This window comes from Radiomyces spectabilis, assembly GCF_025331425.1.
Source record: "Radiomyces spectabilis strain NRRL 2753 chromosome Unknown BYT42scaffold_3, whole genome shotgun sequence".
NCBI classification, from domain to species: Eukaryota; Fungi; Mucoromycota; class Mucoromycetes; order Mucorales; family Radiomycetaceae; genus Radiomyces; species Radiomyces spectabilis.
Window position 1 is genome coordinate 1,929,422 of NW_026251928.1, and position 25,247 is coordinate 1,954,668.

Consider the following 25,247-nt stretch of genomic DNA (forward strand, 5'->3'; position numbering starts at 1 on the left):
TGCAAAAATGTAATCATGCAAAAAAGCATGCAGTATCAAGAGTCGCTGATTTTTGTTTCGTTTTCGACCATTCCCCGACATGAGCTATGGTCATTCTGGCGTGAAGAAAAGCCGCTCGACAAAGAAAAAACCATCCAAGCATTCGACCACTGGCTATCGACGTGCGAGTGACCCGGAAGTCAGTCATGCCATGGCCCTTATGCTGAATAATGCCGATCCAACCCAAGACAGCCATTTCATTACCCGAGTGCCTTTACCATTACCCTATTCACCGTCCGACTATATCCCATCGCCTTCCAGTCCCAAGCATTTCGTCGTTGACCGACCTTATATACGTGGTTTTCTTCGTTCCCCCGACGAAACCCCCGCACGATTGCCGGGAATGACAAGACATCGGTCGCAATCCGCCGGCGAACACGATGCAAGACCGGCGCCAACCTCCTATTTGGCTATTGAAGATACCACTTCCTCGGGGCGTAGCTTTGAGCTGGTGCCTTACCGCGAGTGGACCGTGATTTCGTAAGTAGAATAATGCGACGTGGCCCGCATTTCCATCTCTCATATATCGTTTTTTAGTCGCAACGATGTGAGCGGTCAAATAGTGCTCTACAACGCTGAAAACAAGATGGTGACCGTTCAGCAGGCTTCGCCGGGATCCTTTCATCGACGCCTGTCGGCGAACGGTAGTCCGCCTCTGCCGGTAAGTGTGAGTTTTTCTTTAGGATGCATGCATAGATTCGTTTAAGTCCAACCCGTTGTATGATGACTCTCTCAGATGCAAACGGACGAATGCCCTTTATGCCATCGACCCTTTACGTCGCCCTCAACCACAGATAATGTAGGTATTTCAAGACGTTGTTATGAATAGCACCGCACTCACTCGGCTGAAAAAAAAGATCAATGAGCCTACCTTTATGGATCGAAATTACTTTCGTTTATTAGCATCACTACCATCAAGGTAAATCGGGACGAAAAAGATATCCATGGAAAATATGTGTCTAATTTAGCGCCGCAGTACTCCAGCTGAAGAGACACCCAAGGAATCGGAAACTGAGACGGAACACGATTCGCCGCTGCCGCCAACCAGAGGTGAATCTAGTCGCCCGGCGCCTTCAACTGCAGCTACCATGCATCTCAAGGCGGAAGCTTTCAATCAGGGTTACTACAGACGCTTCTTTGTGGAAAAGAAAAAGTTAGGTCGTGGTTTCCGTGGAAGTGTGTATTTATGTGAGGTACGTGGATGCCGCAATGATTTCATTGGACATCTGGGGCTATGGATTGATTGCGAGTCCCCTTTTATTTTTTAGCATGAGCTTGACGGTGTCAAATTGGGTGTCTATGCTGTAAAAAAAGTGGCCATTGGTAAAGATTAAAATAACCGATCATTATACGAACCGATATCTCATCCAGTGTTCTCACAGGAAATAATCATCCTTGGCTGGTCAAGATGTTACGCGAGGTGCATTTACTCGAACGACTGCGGCATCCAAATATTGTGAGCTACAAGCATTCTTGGCTTGAGAATGATCGACTCACACCTTTTGGTAATCGTATTGGTCTTGATCTGTCTTTTTGATCCCATAATATTAACCCAATTCACAGGTCCCGAGGTACCATGCTTATTTATTTTAATGGTAAGCAGAAACTCTGTGCTTGCCTCAGCTTTTGCTGATTTTTAATATTAGGAATGTGCCAATGGTGGGAATCTCGAAGAGTACCTCGAACCCGAGGTGAGCTCCGAGGCGAACCCCCAAGCGAAGGAAGAGCCCAAGACAGCCAAACAACGGAAAAGAGAACGTATCAAGCGTCAACTTCAAGAGCAAGAGGATTACGAGCGGGAAACCCAAGCACAGCTGCCGATCCATACCCAAAAAAGATTATTGAGCTTACCGGAAATTTGGTCTCTCTTCCTCGATATCGTGGAAGGGTTGGGTCATCTGCATGAGCAAAATATCGTGCATCGCGACCTGAAGCCGCCGAATTTATTGTTAAAATGGGAAAATCATCCTCGAGGACGTTATGGCGCGCCGCACGTGCTGATTTCAGATTTTGGTGAATGCGAGGATCTTGAAGAGACCATGGACAGCGATCGCACAGGTGCGACCGGAACGCTTGAATTCATGGCCCCGGAGCACGTCATGCTGAACCCTGAAGGACGAAACAAATCGGAATATTCGGCGAAAGCCGATATGTGGTCGCTGGGCATGGTGTTGTACTATTTATGTTATTCGCGCTTGCCATACGAACATATTGATGATGTGGACATCTTACGAGAGGAAATCCTGGCTTTTCGAGAGTAAGTGTGATTCATCTGTTGATATGTTCAATCTGAACGACTGATAATGGAACTGTAAAAAAAAGGGTGAAGTTTCCAAAGTCGAGATTTGACATTTACAATGGTCGAGAAAAAGAATTGGATCCCTCCATACTTGAATCCATGCAAAGGCAGAAAATTTCCTCGGATATACCACAAGAGCTCAAGATATTGATTCGAATGCTGCTGTCACTCGATCCCAATAAGCGACCTTCTTGTGCCGAAATTTTGTCAAAGATACGACACATGCAACCGGCTCTGGATAACTACAACCCCATGTCGCCAAAATGGTTTAGCAAAGGGTCACCCCGCAGCAGTTCACCCTTTGTGTTGTACAACGGTAATGGGCCATCGCGAGGCTCCTTACAATCGCCAATGAGGGATAACGATACACCGTCTGCAGAATCAAATTTTGCAGCCACTAGCAGCAAATTGAAACCTATTGGCGATTTCAGCGATACCGTAGATACCGAGATGTCAAAATCAGACGACGCCATGGACACCAACTCGGATACGGATAGAAGCAGTGAAAGCAATGACAGCAGAACATCATCGAAACGACGCAAAGGTGAGGGCTCCAGTAAAGATGCCAAGACCAAAAACGAGGTTCGCAAACGAAGGAAACGAGCGTCAAAAACAGCCGCAGGGGAGGAACAAGAAAAGCCTTTGGTTGCATCACCGGAGTCCGTCAATGTGACAAGCGAGAAAATGGACACAGCGGAAGAAGAGGTGCCTTTGCTGTTGGCCCCTCATCCCGCCGCCACTTCAAGGGAGAGACGTTGGTGGTATACCACCGCCGATCCACAGCTGTTAAAAGCATTAAAGACCGTAACAGCTGTATTGAAGGTAAGATTGGATTTGGAAGAAAAAAAATCAAATCAGGGTATTGGGCAGCAGGGGAAAGAGTTTTCGGGGGTGATGAGAGGAAAGCAGTTTGGAGGCGGGGAAAATCACTGAAATCATCATACCGATTCTGCATGAATGTTTGTTTTTAGATCGGCACATGCATGTATCCATGCTATCCTTACGCACCTTCGCCGGCAATTCTGTATCCTGTAACCATAATGGCTGTTCTGGATTTTTGGAGGTAAGAATCAAAACCAAAAACATCCAACGCTCCCAACCTAAACCATGTTCTTGATACTGTAACCCTTTTTATATGGTCTAGTGAAAGGACATCGCATAGCTTGTTTTTGGTGGGTCTTCATGTTGGGTGGGTCGTCATGTTGGCTTTAATCCAGGGCAGTGTCTGCGTTGCCTAGGTGAACATTGATTATACTGCTGTTCTGTTCTATTACTTTATCACACGATTGATATTAAAGAGGACGATGATCTGTTCTATTATTGTCCCCATTGTTTACGGACTATATCAGTGTGCTTGTACAAATAAAAATGGGAAAAACAAAAAGAATACTAGCGCTGCTCAGTCTAGACTGCTGCAATATGATGTCTGTGGGATGCTCCGTCCGGTGTAAGGCCATGCCGGCAGATTTGGATATTTTCTACATACTCTGAGTAAAGACATTGACTGCTCGTCCAGCGCAGTTGAGGATCGGGTTCAAACATCTGATATAAGCAGTCTTTTTCTTGATCCGTGCATTTGCTGAGAGGCAGCCATGTGCGAGCCGGTCGTTCGTCGAGAAAATTGACATATTTTGGATCTTCCATGGAGGCCTTCACAAATGGAATCTGACGGTACAATAAGCAATGCCAAGTGACAGCGGCACTCCATATATCCAAAGCTCGACCATCGTAGCCTTGATTTTCCGCAAACAGTTCGGGTGACCAGTAAGGCTCCGAACCGCATCGTCCGTACGATTCTCGCTCAGTGTCATCAAAGCACGATTGCACCACATCAGCCACTCCGAAATCCGTGATTTTCAAAACGCCGGTTGCCGTCATCACCAGGTTCTCCGGTTTAATATCACGATGAGCGACGCCGCATCGATGCATATGATGAAGACCCAGCAGCAATTGCTTGAAAAGGCAATCAATCTCCCCATCATTCAGATCAAATTTTTGCAGGATTGAGAAAACGTCTCCTCCGGAACACTAGGTATTTAGTGATTCAAAAAAAAAAAGCAGGCATCTAGTCAGTCAAAATACCCATCATGAATAGTCAGCACAGAAAAAAGCAACAATACATTACATATTCCATAGCAATACACCACCGTCCTTTACTATCTTTCATGAGATCAAACATTTCCACAACGTGATCGTGACGCAGGGTTTTGCTGATACAGAACTCGTTGGTCAACCGCTTGCGGTATTGCCTCTCGGACTCGTCATGATCCCGTTTGCGGAATGCTTTGACGGCGATCACTGTTTTTGGGCGGTGTTCTGTGGTTAGATCAGCTGTTAACAATGCAGGCCGAGCAGGAAGTTCGGTTAATCGAATCACTGCGGTGGCTCCGTGACCGATGACTTTGCCTTTGCGATGGCCTTTATATTTTTCGTGAAGCAAAGACGGTTGAGCACGATCCGTGATAGAATCTTCCAAGGGAGCACGATGGAGGCTTCGAATACGAGGTCGATCGTTATCATTAAGGCGTCGTTGGCCATGTTGATACTGTGATACGGCTCGCTTCATCTCTTGGAAAACACCCGATCGGCCACTGCTAGCGGTTGGTGAAGCTGAGCAAACACTTGATTGAGACGAAATGGCCGATACATTGTACGCAGTGTCAGGATGAAGTTGTTGGGAAGAGGCGACGTCGGTGATGATGGGTTCCTGACTGACCGCCAAAACTGCTGCTAAAGAACCTGCCACCGCTGCTACATCTACGGTGGGCGTCTCGGATGAAGGCAAAGAGGGTCGAGAGTGAGTCAGCTTGCTCAGAATAGAAGAGACGACCGATCCATCGTCTTTTGTAAATAATGCTCGAAAACTGCGCTTTCGACGAGACCCTTTTTGGTAGACTGTAGGCGGAGGAGACAGCGTAATGGTTGGATTGGTAACTTGACTTGATACATCGTCAGCATGAGTACAACAAAGATACATGCGCAGCAGAATCAGATCGTTGATTATTACCTTGACGAATGATCGACACCGGAAGAGCTGGAAGCACAAGAACTCATACTACTCAACAAAGATACAATCCCCCTAATACTAAATCAAAAAGACCAATACGAGAAGAAAGCTAGTAAAAAAAAAACAAAAAATCAACTGCAAGAGAAAAAAAAAAAGTTAGAAAGACAGGGAAAAGAAAGGACAGGAAATAGTGCGTTCGTTGGGGGGGCAAGTGAAAAGAACGATGAAATGGAACTTGAGTTTATTTGGTTGATCCAACCCTCTTATTTACTGTTTTTGGCAATCTCCCTTCCGATCAAATTCAGTTGTCTCCCGGCATAAATCCACAAACTACGCCTTTAAATCAAACAGTTCAGGGCACTTTTGTCCGTATTGCACTACTTTATCCGCCAACTTCATATCTACATCAAACTGTATCAATATCAATTATGTCGTTTTCCGGAAAGTGGAACTTACCAAGTGAATTTCCCATGTTGGCCGATTTGAATTCCATCAAGCTAAAGTCAGATTCTACTCGTCCAATGACTTCCATATAATCCGATCCCCATTGGCTTTGCTGTAAACGGAATTAGTCAAAGATGAGTAATTATCGTCAGTCACATGCATTGAACAAGTGTACTTACGCCGTTGACTTTGACGAGAATTTGACCACCGTCAGTTGCTTCCAAGACGGCGGTGTCGCCAGAGAACTGTGATGGGAAGAAGAACGTGGGTCATTACCTGAACTGTGCTAGTGGGGTTTAGTCGGGCGCATATGAACTTACTGATAATACTTTGCCAACTACTCGGACGGTTTGTCCGACGTAGTTTTCACGAAGTTGTGAGTTGATGCGAGGTGTAGGTTTGTCCATTATTTACAAGGTGGAAAAAAGGTGAATGAGGGTGAAATGTAGAGAAAGCGGCGCGTACGAAAAATCGGTCGCGAGAAATTTTGCGCAGCTTGAACGCGTAATCCGCGCGATCGTCGGGAACCGTCAGTTCAAGTCACACACACACACTTCACCTGTCACAGGCTATTTCTCTCTTTCTGGGTTTGGCCATTTTGCATCAGATCGATTTTTTAATATGAGCAGAAAATCAAGCATTTACCTCTCAGGTGGATTGTTACATAGGTCTTATTGTATGTCAAAAGAAAACCTTATATCTCTAATTTCTATTCAAGCAACATCTATGAAAAGCGCTTGGGCACGGATATTAAACGATCAACGAAAAGTTTTGATCAGACGTATATCATAGATCGAAAAAAGGTTACCTTCTTCCCTTCAATGTTCTTTGATGCAAACACTAAATATCACACCGCTTAAAATCATACGTTAGCCACTAAATATAAAAAAGTAGTTTTGGCGTCTGATTAAGAATTCAGTAACATATGATAATGTATCAGCCTTTCAATAGCTGTTATGAGAACCTCTTGTAACCAAATTTTCGTGGTATAACTTGCTAGTAAAACGTCTTATGTGAGCTTTGACATTTTACAGGATTTTATTTTCCATTGATAGAAAAAGAACTATGTTTTTGTCGCGAAAATCAAAAAGAGCTGGGGCGCGGGGGAGGGGGAGATTGCTTGATGGCTTAGTGTCCACCAATCAGCATCCTTCAGCTCGCTTTTGACCACCGCCAAATAAAAAGTGGTCTCGACATTTCAACTGCACTATATTCCATTATACAAAGTAGATCATGGCAACAGCAGCAGCGAGTACAGCTAGCAATCCGCAAGCCAACAAAGCCGCCTTTGAAGAAGGTGTTAAATACATTATCGAGTCATGGACTGCATTAAGGCTTGCTGTCGAGCAGGATTGGGGTGGTGTTGATTCCGCCGAGAAACGAGATTGGATGATCGATGTCATTGTAGACTACTTTGGCAAGAGTAAGTGTTTGATCTTTCGATATAGAGTACCTATACGAGAATGGGAGTCGTTGTAAAATAACATGCTTTTTGAATAACAGACGGCAAAAAGCTTGATATCGTTGATATTGAAGACATTCTTTCGCAAATCATGACGGACGAATTTCTGACAATTTTGGAGGACGACTCGGCCTATTTGGTATGATTTTTGTATAGAAGCAGTTTATTCTATTGTATATACTAATGGCGATGTATCTAGGTGGCTAAACATTTGGTTGAGATTTATAATCAATGTATTCACGGTAACTTTACCGAAGTCGAACGACTGAGAGAAAAATGTCAATCCCGCAGTCAAGTGGCAGCCAGCTGTGTGCAGCAGCAGGATGGCAGCGATTCTGAAGACACGGATGGCGAGGAGGATGACCATGAAGAGGTACATTAAAATTTGGGCGACAGTGTCGTTTGATGATGTGAAAAGTGTTGACACTATTTACTTTTTACAGGATGGCATGGACGTGGATACTGGATCCTCTGAACGTGCACAACCAGAGGAGGATGAAGTGGATGAAGATGGATTTATTACGGTGCGCCGCAAGAAATAGATTGAGAGGACATGATGTTAACTGTTAGATGGAATCAATGATTTGGTTTACAAAACGACAAGATCTGTATAATAAATGAATAGATAAAAAAAAACATGGTTTATGCCGATTTCTTCTTCTTGTTCTTGGCCTCATTCTTCAAACTTGCTTGAATTTCAGACGCAATGTTTTGAAGTTCCAGTTGATCGGCTTGAGGTAATGTGATGTTCTTGACGGGGGCGGTTTCCTTTTGGACTTTGGACGTCTTTTTGGTTACTTTGTTCTTCTCGTTTGTTTTGGGTTTCAATTCCTTCTTCTCGCTGGTTGCTTTTACCACCTTTGACTTTGGGGATTTCGCAGGCGCTTTCTCCTTTTTCGCAGTTTCCTTCTGTTCGGTTTCGGGTTTCTTGGATGTCTGTACACCCGTTAACGCGTCCGTCATATCCACATCTTTGATCTCTTCATCCTTAGCCTTGGATTTCTTCTTCTTCTTTTGCTCATTCTGATCCGCTGGCTCAGCTCCTTCCTCGGCTTGTTCCGCTGCCTTTTCCGCTTCCTTGTTCTTTGCAGTCAGCTTCATCCATGACGTTCCTTTACCGGCCTTGATCACTCTTTGCACACGTTTTTGATCCTATGACCCAAGTATTTTTCGTCAGCATAAGCGATCAATTGGCTGCAGAAAAAGACCTTACTTTTTCTTGGATGGAGGGATAGCCTCTGAAATATTCAATTGGTATCTTTGTCACCAGTTCAGGCACTAATCAAGAGACGATTATCAATAATGTCCATTCAGGTCGCTCAATGATAAAAGTATGTACCTTCCCAGCACTTGAAATGCCACCATGTGTGCTTTGCATTGCGCTTCTTTTCTGATTTGTTCTTACGAAACACTTGGCCGACACGAAGCGAGTTTCGAGGAATCACCTTTTGACAGTCGGCACATTTGGACAGTTGCGTCTCTGCGTATTCGATGCAGTAAGTAATAATAGGTTGTGAATCCGCCATCGTTGAACCAACAAGGAAAAAGGGAAGGAAAAAGAACTCAGCGGCGTTGAAATGATCTGTCCCTCAGTTGCGGGGCACTCTTTTTTTTTTTTTTTTTTTTTTTTTCTCGAGGACTGTTCTTCGAAAAGAGGAGCTTCGTTCACATCAAAAGTGTACAATGCTTTCGATCTGGAATACCTTTTTTATTTACCACCACCAAAAACCAATCAAACATACTAAACCTTTTTATGTAATCCATTTATATCATTTAGGTGCTGTTATTGTTGGTGTATGCCAACAATGTGGTGTTGGATCTGAGCCTGTGAAGGTGGCTTGTCCAATTTCGACATCCGTTGTGTGACTCGTTGGAGCGGCCACAGTAGAAAATTTTTTTTCGCGGTGCAATAAAAATTTTGGGGCAAGCAAACAACGTGCTGTTCTCTCTCTTTTTCCCTTCAACTTTCTCAATTAGCAAACATGGGTCGCATGGTATGTGTCGTTTTTGCTTCGGCTGTTTTTGTTGGCACACGCCATTATGGGCTTTTTATTGACTTTCTATAAACCAATGTTACTATAGCACACTCCTGGTAAGGGTATCTCTGGTAGTGCCCTCCCCTACCGCCGCACTCCCCCTTCGTGGGTCAAGACCACCACCGAAGAGGTTGTCGATATCATCTGCAAGAGTGCCAAGAAGGGTATGTCCCCTGCTCAGATTGGTGTCATTCTCCGTGACTCCCACGGTATCCCCCAGGTTCGCAGCGTCACTGGTAACAAGATCCTCCGTATCCTCAAGTCCAACGGTCTCGCTCCCGAGGTCCCCGAGGATTTGTACCACTTGATCAAGAAGGCTGTCTCCATCCGTAAGCACTTGGAGCGCAACCGCAAGGACAAGGATTCCAAGTACCGCTTGATTTTGATCGAATCTCGTATCCACCGTCTTGCTCGTTACTACAAGACCTCCGGCCAGTTGCCTCCCAACTGGAAATAGTATCCTTTTTGATTGATTGATTGGCTAACGCGATGAGCGTTTGGCTTCGGGGAGAAAAGCGCGGGGATGTGAAAAAAAAGTGAGGTGGGCTGGGAGAGGGGAAAGGACACTTTTGAATCTTTGCTATATTGGACATTATGTCAAGGGTAAAAACGCTACGTTTTTGCTCGGTAATTGTCTACCTTGACCCATGATTTTCCTTTTTATAGTGAATCTGCCACTGCTTCTGCTATGGTTGCTTAAATCCGGTCTGCGGTCTCAACGACGCTTCGGCGCTGGTGTTCCATATCTTTTTCCTTGCATTAGGAATAGTAGATACATTGTCGAAAAAGAAAGTTCAATGGCCCCAATAGTTGTTAATAAAAAACACGATTGGTTAGTGCCGTTTTTATGCTGTTGTTCAGGTTTGCTTTTGTATGTGATGTTCCTTTGATAATGTATGATGGTCGATCCCAATGATGACAGCTTTTTTCAAAAACTTTACTTGAAAACACACCATGTGAGTTTATGTATTCACACTGACTGAGGGATCAATCAATACCATTCATCATTATTTGTTATGAACTATTCATGTTACAATAAATAAAAAAAAGACAATTCACCTCTCATTTCATTCTGGTTTTGGCCTAAAAAGATTTCTATTTTATGTGAGATATGCATGATAACATTGAAGAACATGTATCATGTCAGAATTGTTGACGTTAGTAATACAGTGATCTGCTGTTGCTTGGTGAAAGTCCATATGCCATTGTTCATTTGATTATCAATTGTGATGACTTCAACTATGTGTCGCGTTTTTATGACTTTTTCTAAACGAAGTTCTAGACTAAAATAGAAATATGCGAAAGCTTCATTGTGGCCAAAATCCTTAAAGAGAACTATCGGCTTGTGTATTTTGTTATTGTGGTCGCCAAGCTATATTTTCTTATAGAAGTGGAAACTATCCGTCCCCTACTATTTTTGTATGCTTTGTATTCTCGAAAGATTTTGGGGACGGTGCGCCACACAATCAACTATGAAGCGTGTAATAAATGAACAAAACGAGGGAGGGTTAACTTGTCTACGGAGTATTTTATTATACGATTTAGAAGAGCTCAAGAGCTGGTAGCTGATTGGTATACCATCTAGAGTACATAATATATATGTAAGCTTTAAGAGATAGATGCCCTACCGAAACAGAGAAACTCAAGAAGCATGGCTTTCAAATGCGAAAAGGAAAATTTGAGCACGTGGCAACGACGTCACGCCTGATTTATGGCTGGAGTTTTCTATCTCTCAGACCTTCTTTGTCTCCTTTATCCTATCAAGTCGTTTCTCTTCTTTTTTTTTCCAGTCTAATTGCGCAATCTTGTCATATTTGGTTTTTTCAATGGGAAATATTTCCAGCTGTTGTCAAGATTGCTTCGGAAGTAGGTGGATGATGGACCATGTTCACAGCGCGTTTCGTATTGAAGAAAATCCCCATCTTTTTAGAACGCAATCGTACTGGACTGTACGAGCCACTTTTACAGGAAAATGAACGCGAAGCTATTGCCGAATTACTTCAATTTCTTGAGAGTAAGTGCCGATTCTACGCCATCTTGTCGACATGCGCTAATGATCCGCATTGGTTTTTTCTTTTTTTCTTTTTGTCTATTTCTGCACTCGACCTCCAGACCGGAACCATACAAACTTTTTTGACGGCGAACCCTTGCGAGCCCTTTCCACATTAGCTTACTCTGATAACGTCGATCTGCAGCGATCGGCCGCCTTGGCATTTGCAGAAATCACCGAAAAAGGTGCGTAGGAACATTACCCGCATTGCTTGCAAGTCAAAAACTCACCATTCAGTCTACCAGATGTTCGTCAAGTCGGCCGAGACACGCTGGACCCGATCCTTTTCCTGTTACAGTCACACGATATCGAAGTACAACGAGCAGCCAGTGCAGCGTTGGGCAATTTGGCCGTCAACAGTAAGCAGCGCTTGATTCTTTAGGCATTTTGGCTTTTTCTAACTCTCCTATTCGTAGCTGAAAACAAGTTACTAATTGTGAAACTTGGCGGTCTGGACCAGTTGATTCGTCAAATGGGAAGCCCGAACGTAGAAGTCCAATGTAACGCGGTTGGATGCATTACCAATCTTGCTACTCACGGTATGAAAGCAGTGCTCATTATCTAATTCACTCAAACGAGGAAGAACAAGGACATTTTTTCCCTAACGCGCGCGGTGATTGTTTAGACGAGAACAAGGCCAAAATTGCCAAATCGGATGCTCTACGTCTATTGGTGGATTTAGCCCGTTCCAAAGATCAGCGAGTACAACGCAACGCCACAGGTGCTCTCTTGAACATGACACATACACGTACGTACATTTCGAATAAATCAATGTTAGCGGGAAAGAAAAAAGACTCATCCATCATTTGAACCGTTAGAGGAAAATCGGCAACAATTGGTCAACGCCGGAGCGATTCCTGTGCTCATCAGCCTCCTCAGTTCCCCCGATGCTGATGTACAGTACTACTGTACTACAGCGCTCAGCAATATTGCCGTCGATAGTAAGAGCTCCGATTCTGTTTGAAAAGTGCTGAACAGGTCGTATTCATGCAAAAATCATTTTTGATTTTTAGGCGGTAATCGGAGAAAGCTCGCACGGACCGATTCAAGACTGGTGCAATACCTGATCGCTCTTATGGACACCAAGAGTTTGAAGGTCCAATGTCAAGCCGCGCTTGCATTACGCAACCTTGCATCGGACGGTACGCTTGTTTTTGGCAATTCTGATGCTGATGCTGACGGGACAATGATTTTCTGTAGAAAAATATCAACTTGAAATTGTGCGTTGCAAAGGTCTTCCGCCGCTGTTACATCTTCTTAAATCCGCATTCCATCCTCTCATCCTTTCCTCCGTCGCATGCATTCGTAATATATCCATCCATCCTGCTAATGAATCGCCCATTATTGATGAAGGGTTCGTGGGTCCCTTGATTGATCTGCTCTCTTATGACGACAACGAAGAAATTCAATGCCATGCCATCTCGACGTTACGAAACCTGGCCGCAAGCTCCGAACGAAATAAGCGAGCAATTGTGGAAGCCGGGGCGGTGGAACGGATCAAGTCGCTGATCAACCAAGTGCCTGCGAGTGTGCAAACCGAGATGACGGCAGCAATAGCGGTGCTGGCTTTAAGTGATGAATTAAAGCAACGTCTGGTGGGCATGGATGTACTAGAAGTACTGATTCCGCTGACGTCCAGTCAGAACATGGAAGTCCAGGGTAATTCAGCCGCGGCCATTGGTAATTTAAGCTCAAAAGGTATGCTTAAGAAAAAAAAACACGTCCAAAAAGTAGTTCACGTTTTCTGACATGATGGGATGAATCCATGGTAGTCAAAAATTACGGACCATTTATAAAAATTTGGGATTCCCCTGCTGGTGGCCTCCACGGTTTCTTGACCCAGTTCTTAGATGAAGCTCAAGATATCGCATTTCAACACATCGGTATCTGGACCATTGAACAATTTTTAGAAGGCAATGGTAAGATTCAGAAATTCTTATTGAACCGAGGTGATACAGGCCACTGACATTTTTGGCATTTTGTTTACGTGGTTTCAAGATCAAAGATTGGTATCGTTAATTTCGCAGTCGCAAGACATTGTCGATGCCGTGACGCGTATCGCCAACGCTTCGGATGGGTACAAGTCAAAGGCAAAGGAAGATGAACGAGAAGACGGATCGGACGATATGGATGGTGACATCTTTAGTCTCGCCAAGAGAGTGGTGACGGCCCTCCAAGAGTCTGGCAATCAACAAGAGCAACGATAAGACACTAGAGGAGAAAAAAGAAAAAACAGGAATAGGAAAACACACATCGGGGTCCCTTTGAACTAACCATTTGATCCATCTTCCTTACTTGTACTCTGTTATATCCTTGCTTGTTCATTTAAACCCTTTCGTTATTGCTTCTTTCGTAACTTTCTCTCCCTCTCTCTCTTTCTGTCTCTCTCTATCTCTCTCCCTCTTTCTGCCTTTGTCTATTTGTGCCTCTCTTTCACGCTTTCCTTTTCCTATCCATTTTGTTGATTTCTGTTGCTTTTGCCTCCATTTTCCCTCACCTGACGCGTCTTCTTGTTCCATTCCTGGGCTCTATTCCTCTACTTTCTTTTCTGTTATCCGATTTCCCAATTTTTTAGCAAGTTTTCATTCCGCTTGAAAGAAACAAAGTTTACTTGCATCCAATAAAAAAAAGTGACAATGTAATACAAAAAGAATGGTACGCCCTATTGAGTAAGCCATCGGATCGAAATCTGCGGTTCTCCGTCAGTCAGTCCGACTTGAAATTGCAAATTGTCATCAGTCAGGCTTCTCAAGAGAAGGCCGTCGTCCGGTCAATAATCCGGAATTCCTCTTGCTTCCTTTTGGCTTGGTAACGATTGCAAAACGCGCCTCTCATGAGAATGGCAATCTTCAGAACGCCTGTATCGAACGATTACTCTATTCAGTAAAGATGTCCAGTAACTCCTCTTGTCCAAAAACCGGCCTCTTTATTCATGTGTTCTGCCTGTCGCAACTATAAGCTCGGTTAACGTCACACTGAGAAGGCCATTCTTTCCTCAAAACAGTGGATCCACAAACAGGACGAGCATGAGAAACGGCGTCAGCGGCATCAATCAATAGAAGTGTCGCCGACGCCTTGAAAACAGCTTTTGATGATCGTCCTCATCGCGCTGACATAATTTTGGGCGCAATGCTTGCGTTGTAAGCATAAAGCATCAGGTTTACAAACGGCTATACAGCGAATGGAAGGTGGGACCAACAGCTACTGAATAGGAATATGGGTTTGAGGTAGTGTTTGGGCTGGCGCTCAAAAGAATCATGTACAAATATAACAAAGAGGTCTATCCTGCTGTATCTCTTCTAAGCAAAGCTTTTTCATTTATTTTCTTTTATATGAAGTGGCATAGTTCGTCCACACGGACATTAAGCTCACTTTTTTATTTTATTATTCAACCCACAAAGGGTTGGGAAAAGAATAATAATAAAGGCAAAAGCCTTTTTTATTTTTCATTTACCTTTGTTGCGATTAAAAAGCAAACCCACCGACATACCTTCCACAATGACCGCGCTGATGACTAGTCAGGCGCCCAAAGGGAAGAGCCGACGGGAACGAAAACAATCTTCTTCAGAGGATGGCCAATCCTATCATTAGAGGATGGTTTTCGGATTTTTCGCCATACCCCGAATGCTTTACCAAAAACCGGAGCGTTCATCATTACCAGTGACCACCAGCCTAGCAGCCCCTGATTCCGAACTGGCGCACAAAAGAAAAAAAGAAAAAGAAAAACGCCCTCTTTTTATATCTTTTTCAAAAATTGTTCGGGGATCTTCGATTGTGACCCTGTTTTGACTGCGAATGCACCTCATTGGCTCGATTCGCGCAACAAAACTCGCGAAATTCAAAGCCTCACACTTCTTTCGCGTAAGCCCTTCTATGGGCCCGCTTCTGGTCTATTCCTTTAACCTCAGTCACCCGCAACTTGTGGTACCGAATCCTGCATTCGAAATTACCTAGTCGCACGTTCCTTCACCGACTACTTCCGACCGTTCACCTCACGGACCAGTGCCCTCTCTGCACTATTTCGACTGACACCCCCGTTCACTTCCTATACCAATGCCCCCCTAAACGAGTGGTGTGGGAGAGTGTATGGCCCGATCTACTGCTCCTCCCAGTCAACGAAACGCAGATCCTTAAGGCACTCTATCAGCTCGATTTCCCTCGCGATCCTCCCAACTGTAAGAGTGTTGTAATCATTGAAGCCATCCTTCACGGGATTTGGTCGGCTCACTGGGCCTTTATCTTCTATCACACTGTATTCAATCCTGAAGAGGTAATCAACCGCATCCACAAATTGATCTCACGACGAATCGCTGAATCACAGCTACCTGCCCTCTTAAGTTGATTTCTTCTTCGTCTCATTCCCTCCACCTCTCCTTAGGACGTGGTTACGAATAAAAACTCGACGCACATTGCGCGCCTACAAAAAAAAAAAAAATCTTTCGCGTAAGCGATGCAAAGAGGAACTGCGCCATGTCATGCCATGAGCAACAAAATGCCACTACAGTCACTCTATGACTTTCAATAAAGCCTGTGGTTGACTCCTAATTGCGACATGCGTCAGACTTTGCTCATTCTCTTTTATTTTACTGTATGCTGGAAAGTTTCCCTATCTTGCGCTGTTCCTGTGTATCAGTTTAGTTTTTGAAACCGTTTCTTCAATATTGCTGTGACGATGGATGCTTACGTTTTACTCCACGAAACCAGGGTCTCAGTCTCATTGTACGTATATGTTTGTGCCAATATTGAAAGTAGCTGGTTTTTAACCATGTGTATAAATTTTTAATTGCATGTAAAAGTCGTTCGTGTACTACTTGCAAATAGGATATGTACTGTACCTATTACAGTATTTGACTCAAAAGGAAAAAAACTACTTCACCGTAATAAGTGGCCGACATGGGCCTTCATTTTTCGCCACAAGATTTCGATAGGGGTGAGGCGACGATTGTTGCGAGGTGGTGCCAAAAAGGGTAAATAAACTTGATTGGCCAGAATCGGTATTATCGGTATTCATAACAGCGTTGTCATTTCAATTTACTTTCATCGAAGGATTTACTATTTCGTCACTTACGTGAATGAGAGTTTCCCTTTTTTCTATTGCTATCCGAGATCGGGTGATTCTTTTTCTTTTCAAAGGTTCGTCTGTAGTGTTTTCTTCTTTTTAATGTTTATCCACGAATTTTTTTTTTTTTTGACGAGATCGAAACGTTTGGCTAAAAATTCATAGAGACGTCAGCCTGCGCCACCTTTTGTTTACGCCTTTTCAGGACACCATTTACTTTACTATATTTTGATCATACACAGGATGCATTAATTGTGTCTTGAGATAATTTTCAAAGTAAAAACAGGGAATAGTGATAAAGGAATATTATAATAGTGGAATATAATCAGTAAAAAAGTGACTTTTTTGCTAGGTGTTATGCTTCTGGATATATATTAAATGATTGGTCGTGATGACGCAGAGGAGGTTAGTAAGTGAGATGCGGATATGGTGGAGTCGGCGAAAAGCGATGACTCGACGGATTCATTGGTTTCGGCGCGGCGATCTTCGTAGCTCAGATAATGTGGCGGAGAGGTGCGGAGTTGGTTTGTCATAGCATCGTATTGCAATCGATCTTCCTCCACCTTACTGAAGGATGGCTCAGGGCGCGTGATTTGCGCCAACATGTTGCGTTTATATTCCTCAGTACCCATTGCATAAACGGGTATCCAAGTATCTTTGACATCGCCTGGATTCCGTGACCCCGAGAATCTTTCCTTGGAGCGCGCGTTGTCGTCATCAAGAGTGAATTGCCGTGAATCCGATAATACAGTAGTATTGGATGGTTCGGACCCAAAGGAAAGGTGGGCAAGACTGGCGGTCATACGAGGACTATTGAAGGTGGGTTTAAACCCTGAATAAATTTGTATGCAACTGTAATGCTGTTTCATACGTACTTTAGGATGACGGCAAATTCAACGACAAGGGTGGCAAAGGTGCCGTCAAATCTCCATATGACAGCAATGATCATATTGAATGCGTAATTCTGAGAAATGGTAAGACGTATGCATGCATACAGTAACAGGATGATGGCGAAAATCCACAGACACAGGCATCCTGCGGCCATGATGATCCTGACTTTGAGAGCACCTGTCTTGATTTTGCCGATATTCAGTTGGCGATTTGATTGCATCAATAAATTATGGTTCAGTAGGTGTAGTAAACGCAGTCCTGCGTACAGAATTAAAATGCCTAGGAAGACCGTGTAAAGGGTCCATAATGCATACAGAGCATTGGTGAATCGTTCGGCTAATTCGTTATTGCCTCGTGCGGCGAAGACGCCGGCGGCTACGGAGCATATGTTGTTAGTGACAAAAGGCAAGGTAATAACGAGAAGACAGATGGTATCGACAATAATTGGCGATCGTATCCAGGCACTGTAAATGAATTTGCTGCTCTGTAAGATGATGGGAAAGGGCAATAGCTTAGTAAAAAAAAAGGTGGACATGAACGATAGCGACGGGCGGGGTTACTTGCATCTGATAAGGTATGAGCCACACCAAATAAATAGCATGCCAGCGCGCAAAAACCAAATTGCCATGGTAATTCAAAAAATACTACAGGGAAATGAAAAATAGCCTTATAAGCCAACCGTAATTGATCGAGCGTGGCGGAGTAGTGAGAAGCTATCTGGATTCAATGGGAAAGAGAGACGACGGCAACACGTGCAATTCAAACTCACTTGAACGAAAGATGGGTGTTGGTGCTACATCTGTAACCATGATGATGGCATGAATGGTTTGGACTACGAAACCGGGTCAATAGTCGGATTATCAAAAAATCATGAAAAAAAAAACTTTAAATGAAAAATCAAAAAAAGAAGAATACGGAAAAGAAGATACGTACGTAAATTAAAGATGACGCCAAATAAAGCCATGGATTCGATCGGTTTGGGACGCAAGAATCCTGTCTGGAAATCAAAGATTTTCTGATTTCTATGGTATAATCGCCAATAAAGCAAGGCCGCAGCTTATCATGAAAGGAAATTGGGTGTGAGATGATTTTTTTTTCGTCTCGTTCGATGCGATGGATAAGCGCCTTACCGATGATGGTGGCGACACCCGAGACGGCCGCGTTGACACTGTACATCCAACGCAAAGCGTTCTCTTCCACACAATTCACCGTAGTTAACCGCCAGTCGCAATGATAACGACCTTGGCTGTCCTGGATCCGCCAAAAAGAGGGCTGCTCATTGGCGTCGCTCATGAAAACAACGAAAGTGTAAGGAATAAAGCGATCGTCCAAAAAAAAAAAAAAATTACAGAAAGAAAAAAAATAAAAAGATGAATAAGGTTTGTTTTAATATTGGATGCTTATAATGGTTTTTTTTAGTGGGGTTGTTCTATCATCATATGGTTGCTATGCTCGACCATTCATGTTGCAACCTCCACTTGCTCGCTTCAAAACCTAGAAAGGAAATTCAATGATCCGCTGGAACGTGCACCTTCCCTCTGAGATATCTTTTCATTGGATTCGAACAACAGTTTGTTTCGCCCACCCAAGGATTCAAGAGGGAACACAAAACTCACACTCTTTTTTTTTTCTTTTTGGCTGATTCGTGTCTGTAACAATAAATACCCTCATATAGCCCGCTGCGTGACACGACCAGGAACTTTACGCTTTTCTTTTTTGATCTCAGCCAAAATTGAGAATCCAGCGTATCGCCATTGACTACAGATAACGGCAACTTCCAGTCTCCGGTGTTTTCTGGAGCAAATACTTTGACAAATAACGATGTCTTTTTTATATAGGCAGCTGCTATACGCTGAAAAACAAGTTTAAAGTTTTGTGCGTGGGCATGGCGTGCGTTTGGTTGGGGTCATGCACGCAAAAATGGCCACTTCCTGTTCAGTGACTGATCATTCCGGTTCCAAACCCCGCTCGGGAATTGCATGTAATCCGAAACTTTTTGGCTAAGGGAAAAAGAAAAAAGGAAAAAAGAAAAAAGAAGCCCTCTCCATTGTATGGATCATCATGACCACAGGCCGTCCTTTGCCTGCTTATAACTATGAGGACTATGTTCCTGTCAATGGCATAGTTTGTCCTATATGTGACAGTCCCTGTTCCTCCCTTCAGCTGCTGAACCAGGTAGGGTACTTTTTTTTTATATGTTACAGTTGAGAAAGTTGGGCCCGCGTCCATGCCGTTATTCACATGAACAATTATCTATTGGCTAGCACTTGGATGTGGCTCACAATGAAGAAGATACCAAAGGTGCATTGTTGTCCTGGTTGAAGAATGCTCAAAAAAAAGTGCAGACAACGTTATCATCGAGTCCGCGACCGGGACAATCCCCTTCCAATGGTCCTGTTGAACGATCATTGAAACAGTTAATTGATCCTGCCTTGATGAGCAGTTTCCAGAATTTGAATCTCGGTAATAACAGCCCCGCGTTTTTTGCCTCAGACGGTGGCCAAGGCGATTTTATTACACGCGAACACTGGCAATCGGAAACCGGGAACGATGTCTGCAGTTTAAACGGTTGCACCAAAATACTCGGCAAAGGAGGGTCAGGAAGGCAGCATTGCAGACAGTAAGCGGAACAGGAAAACGGGGCAAGTGGTATGTAGGATGTTGCGTATGCTTATGCTATTTGGTACTAGATGTGGCCGATTATTCTGCGACGCTCACACGCAATACGAAATCAAACTCAATCGCCAAGCCCGTCACGACCCAGCGCATGGAACGTGGGCAAAAGTGTGTGCAGGATGTTTTGTCGGCAGAGAAGGTTATGTGGAACATCTGGGTGCGATGCGAAATGCGTCGGCGTTATTCCTGAGTCGTCGCGCAAAGGCGATGGAACGCGTGTACTTGGAACGTAATCGGTTAGAAAAACGGTTGGAAAAGGTGAACGATGAGTCGTGCAAGAAAAAAATGGTGATAAGATAGGCATATTTAACGTTGCCTGGATTTCAATTTACAGTTAGCTCATATTCACTACAATGCGGACATGGGAATATCAAAGACCGGTCGATCCACAAGTCGTCTTGCAAATGCCAGTCCATCGTTAAGTAGTATTACCCTGGAACGGGCCGATTCAGTGTCTTCCAGAGACAGTGTAGGCAGTGGGGTGCGATCTTCCAAAGCAAGCGCCATTTCCAGTGGGAGCAGTATCCTCAGTATGAAACTTAAGTACCGAGGTAAGCATGAGGTAGTTAGAGAAATAGTAGGACGATATGGGAGGCCCCGGAAAGAATGTGTATGACACGACCCGCTTGATAACTGACCCTGTGTGGAACACTAGATGGCGAACAAACTGTAACAAAGTGGGAGGATGACCGATCCGTTGTGCAATGTCCACTCTGTTTGTAAGGTTCATCCAAATCGTGATACGCAAAAAAGTGCGGTCTTTTTATCCTTGGTGTTTTATTAATTTTTTCTTTTATTTTTTTTTCGGTTGCAGAAATCAATTTACATTGACCAATCGTAAACATCACTGTCGTCTTTGTGGTCGCGTTGTATGCGGCAATATTCGATGTTCACGAATGATACCCTTATTTCTAAACATGGCTTCTGGTAAGAATGAAATTGGTTCGTCACAGACAACTGCGACAGCGAAACCTCATGATTGAACTAGACTCGTTTGATGAAGACCCTGTGGGCGATACACGAGCGTGCCGTGATTGCTACCGTGCCGTTTTTCAGTAAGTGAGATGGATGGTTGGCCGCTAATGATTCAAAATGTACCCTTACCTCGCTGCGTTAGTCGCAAACTCAAGCATGAAGAGTCCACGCGTACTTTACCCATTTTCCACCTATATCATCAATTATCGATTGCCCGTAATAATATAGAACGACAATTGCCTAGATTCCACGATATGATAGTGATGCTCGAGTAAGCTACCAGTTCAGTTGACGATTTCTTGTTCTCCCTTGACTTACGTGTATTTCCTTTTCTACAAGGCAAGAGAAAATAGTGAATCAGACGCATGAAACCTACCGATCTGCTTCTCAAATCCGGAAGTCGTTACTTGACAGTTTTGCTCTGTACGACACATTGGCCAAAAGTATTCGAACATTGCCAGTGTCATCGGCTTCCATGAAACGGTTGCAAACCAATATATCGACAGCGGCCAACATGTATCTGCAACGCAACATGCTTCCGCTTCAGATGTTACCCCGAATATTAAAACCCGAAAAGAAGAAGCGTCGTTCAGTCACAGGACGAACACCGACGGAAAATCCAAACATTGAAGAATTGCACGCGCAGTACCAAGCGTATGTGGAACAATACAAATTAGTGGAAGGATTCATACAGGAGGCCAAACAAAACCGAAAGTATGATGATGCCAAAACATTGAAAGCCAGTCTGGAAGAATTACGCTCTGAAATACATCGACTACGGTTACAGTTGGAGCAATAAAGTCTCATTCAGGTTGTATAGTTCATTAAGCTTTTTTGCCTCAATAGCGGAAAAGGACACGTGACCCTTACAACAAGTGGGAAAGCTGGGTCTGAAATACGAGATAGACAAAAGCACCTCTCTATGCCTTTTTTTTTGTTGTCCCTTTTCTGGTATTCGCCATTCCTGATTGAATAAGTGGTGATGTCTTCATTTAACGTTTCTCAAACCAACGGCGCGACTTCCCTCACTGAAAGTGATGCTAGCTTCCCGTTACAGGTTCGTGGTGCCGCCCAATGGAATGACGCAACCTCAGATTAGCATCACGAATAGTTTTCAACCTTTTTACTTAGGACAACGATTGGAACCTTCTCCACGGTGTTTACCTTGCGCAATTCTGGGAGGAGGCTGTCAATGACTACGAGGTAACTGTGGTTTCTATTATTGTGCGCTTGTACCCTTGACTAACATCGTGCAGCAATGTCGAAAAACTGGCGATCCAAACGCGCAATCCAATCTGACTGCAGCTGTCATAAGGAAGAGGTAACAATAACACCGTTGATGATGGCATTACAGTATGATCTAAGTTGCTTTTACCGTAGAAAAAGTGAAATTACTGAAGCCGAAACCGAAGCTGAAGCCGAAGCCGAAAATATCACAGAATCCGAGGTAAGAACCTCTGTGGTAAAGATGGGTTATGTCTCCCGTCATTTCTGATTTTATGGTAGTCAAAACACAGAGAGAAGAAACCCAAAGTCGATAATGATTCTATTGCCACGCCAACTCTCGCCGACGTAACAGCCAACCCAATGGATCCCGAGGGTAATGCTTCTCCTTCGCGGGCTGACTATGATCATAATAATGACGATGAAGAAAATGAGGAACAGGGGGAAGAGGATGCGGATGAAAAGGTGGCCACGGTTGCGGATGATCCAGAGGCATGGGAAGACGATGAAGAAACTGCAGCAGCTGAGCCATCAGTTGAATTTCTCCAAGAAACAGGTACTTCCTATGCAACATGTTATGATGATACAGCCTATTTTGGCGATCAATCATTTCATTATCCGCGGCATCCTGTTGCTGCGGAGACTCCGCTCAATCTGTCTCCTTCTTCTTCTCATTCTCTTTCACCCATTCCTCCAGCCCAATCAGCTACAGCAGGCACTTCCGGTTCTACTCAATATAATCACCCACAGGAGTCTGCTTCGTACTATCCACAGACCAACGCAGTAACCTCAGGTCAGTTTAGCAACGCCTTCGGGGATCTTCTTGGTAAGGCCTTAGATAAAGTACTCGAACTAACGATTTCATACTTGAATCCAGAGGATGCTCTTTCCCATTTGATGATGTCATGGTATTATTGCGGATATTACACTGGACTCTACCAAGTAAGCTATTTGCAATAGATGATTTCTTCAGGCCATTGCAGACTGATTTTTGGTCAATGTTAGGCAAACCGACAATAAGCGGGAAATTCATCAACTCAAAAATGTATTATAAAGCCCGCCAACATGATTCCCTTTCAAGCTTTCTTACCCCATCATCCCTGTGGTATCGTGCCTACCGCAAAGACAAATATTTTCTTGTCCCATTACCTCTTTTTTTTTCGTAATACTATGTTAAAGTAAAAATGCGGAAGATTCAATTACCAAACAATTAGTCGGTAAAATGCAAATAAACACCCACATATTGAACAAGTGACGATTTGTTTTCTCGATTTGTCAAAGAAGTTCGAATTGACGGTTCTTCCCGAATAAGCAGAGTGCATAGTGCCACAACATAGCACACCATTTGGGTCTTGATTTTCTATCTTCGCAGAATACTGATATTTGAGCAAGAGTGATTTTTCCATCAGGCATTGGGCGGGAGGCAGCGTGGAAAGACGATGGGATGGTTGGACTACGGCGTAGTTTGATTGGATAAAATGATTGCCTTTTTGGGAGATATCGTAGCTTTTTTTGTGTTGGGTTTTGGATGGGTCGCCTTTTTTCCACTTGCTTTCTTTTTTCTCTTTTTCTTCTTCTTGGTTTTTTTTTTCTTAGTGCTCCTTTTTACTTTTCCATTTCTGGTCATGGAGAACAATAATAAAACAGTGCCGTTGCTTTGCATTGCCGGTTGTGGATTCTATGGCAATGCCATGTATAATAACATGTGTTCTCAATGCTACAAGTTGGCAAACAAGGGCAAGGAAGGTAAGCGACAGCGAAATGACGTCGAGACAGAGTAATTGGTTCCCATTTCCTGACCGAAAAAATGCATCACTCGGTAAATTCAGATCATCGGTCAACTTCATCCACGACTACATCGTCCACATCGCCTTCATCTGCGAGTAAACCCTTATCGACAGAACAAGATAAAAATGTGGAAGCAACGGCACCGATAATCCGAAATTCCAAGACGACGTCGACTCCGCACGATGAATCACAAGCACCTTCTCACAGTCCGACCCATAATATCTTGCCTCGCAAACACCCTCGATCGCCATCCCCTGTTTCTTCCCCGTTACCACACACGGTAGCATCTTCACCGGCGTCGACATCGACTGGGACGGACGGATTCCCCTCTAATAGTAAACCCGCACAGACAAACAAGGGCCGATGTTTCAAATGCCGCGTTAAGGTTGGTGCGGAAACCATGGAATAAAATGAACTGCATAGACGTATTGACGGGGTGTGCAATGTATGGATAGATTCCACTTGCCAAACAAGCGGCGAACAAATGCCGATGCGAGTACATCTTTTGCGATTCACATCGGTACCCCGATCGTCATGATTGTGAAATTGACTACGCCAAATTGGATAGAGGCAAGTTTTTCTCCTAATATCCCCTACGACTGTGAAGTTGTTTTTTACTTATCCATTGCCACAGATATATTGGCCAAAAATAATCCCAAATTGCATCAGCGACCTAAAGGAGGTCGTTCCTTCCAGAGAATCGATAGTCTGTAACTCATTCATACTTGCGATTTCTTATGACCCTACTGCATCGTCTGCTTCATCCTTGCAGCTACGTAAAGCGCGCCCCCGCCCTCTTCTGCATCCACTATTTCAACATGCTTCATTACTCTTTTTTTTCTTTGGCTGTATATTTTTCAGAGTTTCTCTGCCTTGACTTTTAACCTTTCTCTTTTTCCACCACAAACCAGCTGACAAGGGTGAGAGAGAGACTGAGAGTATCATGGAATATTTTCTGGGGGAAATTCATCACATACACAATACCCATGGTTGGATTTCCTTGAGGAGTTTTTTTTTTTTTTTTTTTTTTGAATAACCCATGCTGCTGGTATAGAGTCTTGTTAATTTTTCCTTTCATATTTTGGAAATAAATTGATCAATCGGTATCCGTCGCGTAACGTGTATTCATTTTTTTACTGACATGTGAATTGAACAAGTGGAAAAATCCATCATTGACTGATGTCCCTTCTCGAACGGACACCGATTGAATTCTGGTGACAATCAGGTTCCATTTTCCCTATTGGACGGATGGCTGATGGATTGTGATGGCACAAGAAATAGTAGTCATGACCATCGG

General features: G+C 43.7%; 12 protein-coding genes across 12 annotated transcripts; 8 read left to right on the plus strand and 4 right to left on the minus strand.

The window, feature by feature from the left end:
* Positions 1 to 45: 45 nt before the first annotated feature.
* BYT42DRAFT_560845 (kinase-like domain-containing protein) lies at positions 46 to 3,709 on the plus strand. Its single transcript, XM_051567286.1, has 12 exons — positions 46 to 519; positions 577 to 700; positions 776 to 838; positions 897 to 958; positions 1,016 to 1,232; positions 1,308 to 1,362; positions 1,422 to 1,544; positions 1,603 to 1,634; positions 1,686 to 2,296; positions 2,362 to 3,160; positions 3,310 to 3,401; positions 3,483 to 3,709. Exons 1-12 carry the CDS (start codon positions 80 to 82, stop codon positions 3,574 to 3,576), a joined length of 2,712 nt encoding a protein of 903 aa, XP_051426481.1. The 5' UTR covers positions 46 to 79; the 3' UTR covers positions 3,577 to 3,709.
* A 33-nt stretch (positions 3,710 to 3,742) lies between these two features.
* Positions 3,743 to 4,904, minus strand: BYT42DRAFT_492468 (kinase-like domain-containing protein; the record flags this gene model as incomplete). Its single annotated transcript, XM_051564151.1, has 2 exons — positions 3,743 to 4,366; positions 4,464 to 4,904. 2 exons carry the CDS (start codon positions 4,902 to 4,904, stop codon positions 3,743 to 3,745), a joined length of 1,065 nt encoding a protein of 354 aa, XP_051426482.1.
* Positions 4,905 to 5,489: 585 nt separating this feature from the next.
* On the minus strand, positions 5,490 to 6,251 carry BYT42DRAFT_560853 (replication factor A protein 3). Its single transcript, XM_051567287.1, has 4 exons — positions 6,110 to 6,251; positions 5,969 to 6,034; positions 5,802 to 5,901; positions 5,490 to 5,746 (listed from the first exon to the last, which is right to left on the minus strand). Exons 1-4 carry the CDS (start codon positions 6,194 to 6,196, stop codon positions 5,676 to 5,678), a joined length of 324 nt encoding a protein of 107 aa, XP_051426483.1. The 5' UTR covers positions 6,197 to 6,251; the 3' UTR covers positions 5,490 to 5,675.
* Positions 6,252 to 7,022: 771 nt separating this feature from the next.
* On the plus strand, positions 7,023 to 7,793 carry BYT42DRAFT_611689 (Pre-rRNA-processing protein TSR2-domain-containing protein; the record flags this gene model as incomplete). Its single annotated transcript, XM_051571540.1, has 4 exons — positions 7,023 to 7,212; positions 7,293 to 7,390; positions 7,451 to 7,624; positions 7,695 to 7,793. The coding sequence occupies 4 exons, from the start codon at positions 7,023 to 7,025 to the stop codon at positions 7,791 to 7,793; spliced, it is 561 nt and encodes a 186-aa protein (XP_051426484.1).
* A 100-nt stretch (positions 7,794 to 7,893) lies between these two features.
* Positions 7,894 to 8,777, minus strand: BYT42DRAFT_611690 (uncharacterized protein; the record flags this gene model as incomplete). Its single annotated transcript, XM_051571541.1, has 3 exons — positions 7,894 to 8,403; positions 8,465 to 8,529; positions 8,591 to 8,777. 3 exons carry the CDS (start codon positions 8,775 to 8,777, stop codon positions 7,894 to 7,896), a joined length of 762 nt encoding a protein of 253 aa, XP_051426485.1.
* Positions 8,778 to 9,201: 424 nt separating this feature from the next.
* On the plus strand, positions 9,202 to 10,352 carry BYT42DRAFT_560860 (40S ribosomal protein S13). The gene is made up of 3 exons (XM_051567288.1): positions 9,202 to 9,245; positions 9,334 to 9,743; positions 9,954 to 10,352. The coding sequence occupies exons 1-3, from the start codon at positions 9,234 to 9,236 to the stop codon at positions 9,985 to 9,987; spliced, it is 456 nt and encodes a 151-aa protein (XP_051426486.1). The 5' UTR covers positions 9,202 to 9,233; the 3' UTR covers positions 9,988 to 10,352.
* A 668-nt stretch (positions 10,353 to 11,020) lies between these two features.
* BYT42DRAFT_242987 (putative VAC8-vacuolar membrane protein required for the cytoplasm-to-vacuole targeting) lies at positions 11,021 to 13,601 on the plus strand. Its single transcript, XM_051562679.1, has 11 exons — positions 11,021 to 11,153; positions 11,218 to 11,301; positions 11,400 to 11,522; positions 11,583 to 11,696; positions 11,754 to 11,876; positions 11,963 to 12,085; positions 12,156 to 12,278; positions 12,351 to 12,479; positions 12,538 to 13,035; positions 13,110 to 13,256; positions 13,336 to 13,601. Exons 1-11 carry the CDS (start codon positions 11,114 to 11,116, stop codon positions 13,542 to 13,544), a joined length of 1,713 nt encoding a protein of 570 aa, XP_051426487.1. The 5' UTR covers positions 11,021 to 11,113; the 3' UTR covers positions 13,545 to 13,601.
* A 1,610-nt stretch (positions 13,602 to 15,211) lies between these two features.
* BYT42DRAFT_491509 (uncharacterized protein) lies at positions 15,212 to 15,679 on the plus strand (the record flags this gene model as incomplete). Its single annotated transcript, XM_051564085.1, has 1 exon — positions 15,212 to 15,679. A coding segment is annotated over one exon (468 nt), but the record flags the coding sequence as incomplete, so codon positions are not given.
* A 773-nt stretch (positions 15,680 to 16,452) lies between these two features.
* Positions 16,453 to 18,624, minus strand: BYT42DRAFT_560872 (uncharacterized protein). Its single transcript, XM_051567289.1, has 6 exons — positions 18,418 to 18,624; positions 18,221 to 18,343; positions 18,057 to 18,119; positions 17,852 to 17,931; positions 17,272 to 17,771; positions 16,453 to 17,206 (listed from the first exon to the last, which is right to left on the minus strand). The coding sequence occupies exons 1-6, from the start codon at positions 18,578 to 18,580 to the stop codon at positions 16,771 to 16,773; spliced, it is 1,365 nt and encodes a 454-aa protein (XP_051426489.1). The 5' UTR covers positions 18,581 to 18,624; the 3' UTR covers positions 16,453 to 16,770.
* A 724-nt stretch (positions 18,625 to 19,348) lies between these two features.
* BYT42DRAFT_611694 (FYVE zinc finger-domain-containing protein) lies at positions 19,349 to 21,737 on the plus strand (the record flags this gene model as incomplete). Its single annotated transcript, XM_051571542.1, has 9 exons — positions 19,349 to 19,462; positions 19,552 to 19,907; positions 19,978 to 20,221; positions 20,298 to 20,514; positions 20,619 to 20,682; positions 20,778 to 20,890; positions 20,952 to 21,018; positions 21,081 to 21,209; positions 21,278 to 21,737. The coding sequence occupies 9 exons, from the start codon at positions 19,349 to 19,351 to the stop codon at positions 21,735 to 21,737; spliced, it is 1,764 nt and encodes a 587-aa protein (XP_051426490.1).
* A 183-nt stretch (positions 21,738 to 21,920) lies between these two features.
* Positions 21,921 to 23,182, plus strand: BYT42DRAFT_611695 (uncharacterized protein; the record flags this gene model as incomplete). The annotated part of the gene is made up of 7 exons (XM_051571543.1): positions 21,921 to 21,995; positions 22,070 to 22,141; positions 22,195 to 22,259; positions 22,319 to 22,385; positions 22,445 to 22,988; positions 23,040 to 23,104; positions 23,168 to 23,182. 7 exons carry the CDS (start codon positions 21,921 to 21,923, stop codon positions 23,180 to 23,182), a joined length of 903 nt encoding a protein of 300 aa, XP_051426491.1.
* Positions 23,183 to 23,717: 535 nt separating this feature from the next.
* On the plus strand, positions 23,718 to 25,063 carry BYT42DRAFT_560884 (uncharacterized protein). The gene is made up of 4 exons (XM_051567290.1): positions 23,718 to 23,908; positions 23,992 to 24,335; positions 24,406 to 24,520; positions 24,585 to 25,063. Exons 1-4 carry the CDS (start codon positions 23,788 to 23,790, stop codon positions 24,662 to 24,664), a joined length of 660 nt encoding a protein of 219 aa, XP_051426492.1. The 5' UTR covers positions 23,718 to 23,787; the 3' UTR covers positions 24,665 to 25,063.
* Positions 25,064 to 25,247: the final 184 nt, after the last annotated feature.